Source organism: Prunus mume, linkage group LG7 (assembly GCF_029339155.1).
Source record: "Prunus mume cultivar Tortuosa linkage group LG7, ASM2933915v1, whole genome shotgun sequence".
Classification (NCBI taxonomy): Eukaryota; Viridiplantae; Streptophyta; class Magnoliopsida; order Rosales; family Rosaceae; genus Prunus; species Prunus mume.
This window is the reverse complement of record NC_142704.1, coordinates 5,439,428-5,447,067: the sequence shown is the minus strand read 5'-3', so window position 1 is coordinate 5,447,067 and position 7,640 is coordinate 5,439,428. Positions and strand designations below refer to the sequence as shown.

The 7,640-nt window shown below is 34.2% G+C and overlaps 1 protein-coding gene across 1 annotated transcript; it reads right to left on the bottom strand.

Annotated features, from left to right (window-relative positions):
• Positions 1-534: 534 nt before the first annotated feature.
• LOC103338115 (bidirectional sugar transporter N3) lies at positions 535-2,629 on the bottom strand. Its single transcript, XM_008241301.2, is given in 8 exon segments — positions 535-1,001; positions 1,653-1,729; positions 1,732-1,771; positions 1,862-2,023; positions 2,136-2,346; positions 2,446-2,482; positions 2,577-2,607; positions 2,609-2,629. Coding segments are annotated over 8 exon segments (897 nt in total). The 3' UTR covers positions 535-683.
• Between the last annotated feature and the right edge of the window lie 5,011 nt (positions 2,630-7,640).

The following is a 7,640-nucleotide window of genomic DNA, read 5'->3' as shown; positions in this document are numbered from 1 at the left end:
AATTGTTTATTATTTTCTCTTACGTAATGCAAGGAAATATGTCATATTGTAATATGCTTTGTCGTCAATGGAAGATTATTCAACACACAAGCAAACGTGTCAAAGACACTATCGCTATCCTCTCCTAACCATAACTCTAGAAGTGGCATGACTATGCTAAAAACAACTCTTACCTAATCACATAGTGCTGCCTCTATTATATATGCAATTCTGTTTTTAATCAACAATTGTTGTTTATGAGATATGAACACAAGACAGATGAACATATGAACATATGACAGATGAAATCGATTCATTTAACAGCGGAAACTAAAGACAGTCATTGATATGCAACTTTAATTGGTCTTGGTTTGGGTGAATGCATCAAATGATGAGACACTTTCACAAACACCAAATTTTATTTCACAGAAAAAGGAAGATACATAGATAATTAAGTACTGTTCAAGACCATTATGCCCTCCGAGGTGTCAGTAATTATATACGTACCAGGGCAAGAGGCTATATGGTCTATGAACCAGCCTCATCGGGCTTACATAATTGAAGGAATTTAAACATCTGGACAAACGAAAGGGTACATATGTACACCATCCAATATATTACATAACATGTACGATATTACAGAGCTCAAGTACACAAGCGCAGGAGAAGCTGATGATCAACGACCCCACGTAGTGGAAAAGAGTTCAAACTTCACACGTAACCATTTGGCTTGGCATAGAGGGTCCAATGATTTTCTCAGTGTTACATGTTTGAGGATGCACATACTGATCCTTGTTTTGCTCACAATTTTCATTGTCAGTATTGGCATGGGAGCTTACAGCCGCTGCTTGTACTTGTATCTCCACCTCAGGAGTTGTACTCAAAATTTGGATCTGCTTCACAACATCACCCTTGTGCACTGGTAGCTTCTGGTCCTCCACAAGAACTGTTTTCTTGTTCCTGTAGATTGCGTAGAGTATCATCTGAGCCACGCCGAAGGTGAAGCCAAGTATGTTCGGGCACTGCAAAAGAAGATAATGGAATTAATTAAAATTAATGGCCCATAAGAAGAAGTCACCTATTGTGAATAATAATCTTGTAGCCTTCTTTTTGTTTTACTTTATTACAAACGATAGTCTAAACTTTAGGGGATAGAGAATTCTCGTACACACGCACGGGGGTTTAAACCCAAGACTTGTGGTATGCATCGTGTAACCCATTTTAGAGTGGTTAAGGCCGGGCTTGACCGATAATGATATTTTTTCGGAGTGGTTGCTTTGATTGATCCATTAAAGGATAGTATTTGTAAAACAATGTTTTGGCAGATTTCCATTTCCTTATAATCAGCATATGGATTATAATTAAATAATAATGATATCTAATTAGCTTTTTAACCTTTATAGAAGGGTATCTGCGGCATGCTTTTTGGTTTGCCACGATATAATTAAAGGTTGATGTGATCCGTGTTACATATGCATGGTAGCATCTGTACATATATAATCACCAGATTTTTTTAATTAAAAAATGAGCAAAAGAAAAAGGTATTCCACAATTAAGGACAGCCCGTACGCACCTTTGTCAATAATTAAACAAAAATAAAAATGAGAAATGAGAAATAAAAGATTTATTGATGTATAAATAAATAAATATATTAACAAAATAAAGTGACTTACGGCAACGTAGAGATCCTTGAGGAGCAAACCATAGAAGAGCCACATAACAGCACTGAGGGTGAGGAAGAAGGATAAAGAAAAGGCATGAACTCGACGCTCTTGGTTCGGATAACCACCCTCTACACAAACACAAATAAAATCAAGATATAGATTGAGATCGATCAGAAATATTAATTAAATATTAATAGTGCAATTAATGAAGTAATTACCATGATGCTTAAAGGTGCTGCAAAGACACTGACAGAAAAAGCGACACAAACCCATCCAAGAACTTCAACACGGGTGGGCCCTTGTGCCAAGAAGTGAGACAGAAGAAGAATTAAGCAAAACCCACCAAAATTCACCAGAAGAAGCAGCCTCAAAGCAAACACCTGCACCCCAATAATTATCATCAATTAGTAATAATTAATCAGCTTTAATTAGAGAGAGAGAGAGAGAGAGAGAGAGAGAGAGAGAGAGGGAGAGAAGGGACTAATAACTCACCCTAGCTTGCTTAGGTGCATAAGTAATGTACATTGAGATGTAAATGGTCTCAATGATACAACCAAAGGCATTGATGGTGATGAGAAGGAACTCATCAGACTTGAGAAATGCATAGTATATCCAAATCATTGCACTGAATAGTGCAAACACATATGGAACTGATTGAAACCCTTCTGTTGATTTCTTCTTATATATTCTCCAAAACGTCGGCCTGCACGATTTAACACATTAACAGCGATTAATTAATCCGGTTCTAGCTACCTCATTGCATATCTCTTGAAAAATCTTGAAGAAAAAGAATAAAACTTACACTGGAGCTAGAAAAACCACGAACGAGACAACGTTACCTGATCAAATTGACAATAGTAAGAAGAAAATTCAGTTCCTCATTCAAAATAAACTATAAACTAGCAGAAGAAAATAGTGTTGATAAATTTGTACCTAGAATGCCAAAGGCAATAACCAAAGGACCTGTGAGCACTTGATGAAGTCATGGTAGCTAGCTAGCCTCTCTCTCTCTCTCTGGAGATATTGAAACTCAAAGAAGGAGAAATAAACTAGGAAGCTATGTATGATTTCTCTTGCTCTGTGTATTTGCAAGTATTTGCCACGAGAGACTAAACACAGAGTCCTTCGTATTTATAGAGAGAAGTTTGGGCTGTTTGTTGCATGAAATGAGATTAGTGATGATTACTTTATTTAGCGTTTAGCAGTAGGTGGCTGCAGCACAAAAAAGCCATGCACCCATGACCCAACAATCGGCATATTATCTGAGTGCCAACTCAACAATAGTGAGTCGGTTTTTTTAACTACTGTGCAACACGCTTACGTTACACATTGAGAAAGGTTACTTCCTTAGGGTCCACTTCCACGTGACCTTTCCCTCAGCCCCTTCCTTTTTCAATTTATCACTTTCTTCCTATTGCTTTTAGCCGTTTCTCTTGGTATCCCTCGGCTCTTTCGCTGGCTTGGCAGTACTTTCATGCGGATACAACCGCCAAACCCTAACAATATTCCATGTAGCTTTTCGATGAAATGTTTTTGTATCACGTTTGTTGACTATGTTGCTGATCACATCTTTCACAAAAGTAATGCTGAAGTCTAAAAAAATTTCATAAATTTAAGTTATATGAATTAATGATATGGCTTAACTGCACAAGAATGTGTGATTTATTAACCGTAATCAAGACTCGAAGTCAAACCGAAAATAAATGAATGAATGAAAAACTGTCGTAACAGTTGGAATTTTGAAACTTTATAATTGCTTTCATACATGTACATAACATTTCTCCTTTCATAAAAGTGAAAAAAAAGAAGCTTGAAACTCCCTTATAAGTGATCCTTTCATCCGCCTTTAAATAAAAAAGATAATCAATATAATTACATACTTATAAATATGATACATGTAACATTAGTCGGAATATTTTTATGATACGTCAAACCCACTACTGCAGAAATATGTCGAAAGGAATAGGAGTTCTAGTCATGACATGTGTAACAAATAAGGTCGACATGCAAATTTGTTTTCAATTTTTTGGTGGGAGATTAACATAAAATATAATGGTATTGCGCTCTATCTCGTAGCCTTTTGACCATCACGCGTGAGCAGGGCATTCAAAGTGATCACCTTCTGATTGCAACAAATGGCAGCATTTGATCTGATGAAAATTATATGTATCTACCTGTTCACATAAGAATATTGCTAAACCAAAATCTCCCCCACCCCTCTGAGTTTCTCCCTCTGGTTAATGTCATTGCAAGCAAGGGCTTGTGAATGGAAACCTAGAGCTTTTAATATGATCTGTGATTGCTTTTTTGGTGGTTTAAAATAGTAAAGATGGGCTTGGAAGTGGTAGGTGTAGGGTTTAGAATATGGTCCACCTGATAAAGGATAAGATTTGCTAAGTATGTCGATGATCATGGTTTGGAATAATTAAGATTAGCTTAGTGCATTTCCTATATCCTTGATTAGTAAAATAATTAATGTTCCATCAATGTTATTAGTTTTTGGAAAGTATTAATTCAAGATATCATTTTAATGACAAGCTCTCAGGTGATTACCGTTGGTGGGCTAGAGAGAGATGAGATTGCGATACGTCGCGAAACTATATTTGTATGTTGAGTGATGATTGTTTTTTATTTTTTTACAATTACCGAAAATAATTTGAGTAATTCCGAGGTATTGAGTCATTAATTGACCTGCACTAAGTTTTTCATCAGTTTTAATTCCAATATAGTTTTGGACCGTGGGCCCAGCTTTAACGAGAGAACAACATTTTATATGAAAAAGTCCTAAGTATGACACCAGGTCATGTTTGGTGACTAAGATTGAATTGGATTACATTTGATTGGAAATGATAACACTATACATGATTAAGGGTTTGGATTAATTGACATGTGCTATTACATACCTTTTGGTAGGATTCATAATCCTACTACATTTGGCCGTAATAGAATTAGACATAATCCAATCCCTGATGTTTTTAAAACACCAAATATTTAACCTTGAATTATAAATCTTATCCAACTTAATAATTCAACTCGCCAAATAAACATTACAACCAATTATAAAGAGACAAGGAGAAGAGATAAATAAGTGCACCATTTTCACCTTTCCATTTGGTGAAATTAGTGACTTTTTACTATGTATTATTTGTGAGTGCACTTATTTTCACCATTCCATTTGGAGAAATTAGTGACTTTTTACTATGCATTATTTGTGAGTTTAAGATTCAGAGACGTACATGGCTTCGTAACAACATCCGACATTGTCACATGGCGCATGAGATATTATTTTATATGAATTTTTTACTCAGTCCATTACCATACCAATCTTACCTGAGCTGATTCATTGTTTTTTAGTTGACCCAAGAAAAAAAAACAAAGATTCATTGTTTGTACAATATTTTGTCTCACCATTGTTAAAGTAAGAGTTGTATTGTATACAATATTATTATCACCATGGACAATTCCCTATATTGAGTGTTAGTGGCGGACTTCAATTTGGGGACATAAAAAAATCCAAAGAATTAGAAGAATTAAGCTTTAAACTGAATTGAGGGGGCATTTACTTACCAGGAATGGACAAGTAAGGATTGGGGAATTTAGGAATCGGGGAAGTAATGAATTTGTATGGAAAGAATCATTCCAATTAAGCTATTTTAGTAACCATATGAAATTAGCACTTGAATGGAGTTGATTCCCATTTTTATTGTTTACTAATTCCCATGAATCAAAACCTAAACTAATTTGATTATTAAAATGCCATCCACATGTAAATTTATATTTTTCACCTAAGTAACTTGTGAAAAAGAAAATTGACAAAACTTTATTTTATAACTAATGTGTAATATAAGATACTATATAACGAGTGATGAAAAAACTAGTATATAATAATACAAGGAATATAATATAAGAAAAAAAAGCCAAATATGACATAATGATAAGAAGCATAACAAGACAACTAGAAGCTAGCAACCAAGGTGAAAATGAAAAAGCATTAACAAACTATTATAAATTAGTCAAATTTGTTGAACAAATTAAATGCTTAAACTTGCAATTTTATTTTCAAGTGAGTACATATGCCTAAACTAGAGCTTTGGTGGAGTCAGGATTTTACATTAGAGGGGTCCTTTACAAAATTTTAAAAAATAATTCGAATAGGAGCACTCAAGCGCTACCCGGTTAATAAGTTAATACAGTACTAACAAATTGGTTTAGCCCACTTCATAATATCATTTCATATTGCTTAATAATTTATCCATTCATTACAATCATTATTGTCATGAATTTTATATTTTAAAATGGTTGAATATTAATCTCATTATCTACACTTTTGAAGACTCAAAAGTTACTAATTTACATATCAAACCAGAACAATCTAATATATTATATAATATATAAATATAAGGGGTAAAAAGATAGAGGGGGGCATGGGGCCACTATGGTCCCTCCATGGCTCCGCCCCTGCAACATAGGCGCATTCGACACGGTCACATGGGAAAATAATTTCACTCAAAAGCAAAATCAGGGGTGACATAATATAGGCTAGGGCCACTTCTTTATTTATTTTCTGCTTTTGAAGAATTGATACGTGGGCATTCGTCATACAATTAACATTTCTAAATCATCTTATAAAAGCAAAAGGGGGTTAAACGTCATAGATAAACCTTACTTAGTAGCTAATTGATGATGCCACTTGTGAAACCCTTATCACCTCTGCACTGCAATGCGTGTATCAGGAGGATTCCGGTCTAAGCTAACAAAAACTCCATTGATTTGATTGCATATGATATTTGTGAATGATTAAGCAAAACAGTCTTGGTCTTAGCTCTACCTAGTGACCTAGTGGTTTATCACCTAAATTTAAATTAATCTATAAATAATTTTATATATCCAGATTTAGCAAGAGCAATTCCAGTCTCCCACAAATTCTGAGTTTGATACGCAAACCAGCTGGACACGTCGACGTGGCAAGAGCTTCTCTACATGAATTGAAGTAGAAAAATGTTAGATGATTATGTTAATCAGAACCTTTTTCATTCCCAATTAGAATACAATTATAGATTCAGTTAAATCTAGAAAAAGTTGCTTTTACTGGCTGCGTTTGGTTTTGAATGAGAGGTATCTTTACTGTGCATTTGACTAAAACCATATATGCAATCCTTCATCTTTTCTTCGGTGTAATGTTATTTGTACCACATTAATGATTACCTCTTTCATATAGGTGGGTATTTTGTTTTTGTTTTTTTTTTGTTGAGAAATTATATGATTGCATTCATAATTTAGTTAAAAAAGCCACTAACCATAAATGACTAATACAAACTAGTCAAAAAAGAGCCATTATAATAACGGAGCGATTTAACATCAAAATTAGGACAATCTTGTGCGTCTCCATTAATGATTACACATGATATAAGCATCCTAACTAAAATTACAAGATTAGAATAATAAAAAAACAGATAAATCTTAAAAAAATCAAACCATAACAATGTATCTGGTTTTTTTCCCCATAATTTATATACACTTAATAGAGCAAGTCATTGCTTTGATCTTGGCTTTTGTTTCTATCGCCGTCATTTTTGCACTAATTTGTATGGTAAAAACAAGACACCTGCGGCCAACAAACTATACGAAACATCGGTACACCTCCAAGAATTCCACTAAAATCATAAAAAAGATTCATATCATAACTTCGTCATCCAACAAAAAGTAATCATATCAATTGTATATTTAATGAATTAAGGGTTGGAATGCTATCCAATTCTGATAATATCCATGGTTTTCATTCTGAAAGTGTAATATTAATTGGTACCACCTTTGTTTGTCTCCATGGAAGAAAAGCTTTTTTCTTTTTTTGTTCAAATTTTATCACTGGTATTTGAGATATTGTGCGCAATGAGGTGTGTTCCAACAACATTTGAGTGTCCAAAGGAGCCGTGAATAGGCCTTTGCTGAGGAACATAATCACCAAAAACAAAAGAAGAAAGAATCTAATACATGATT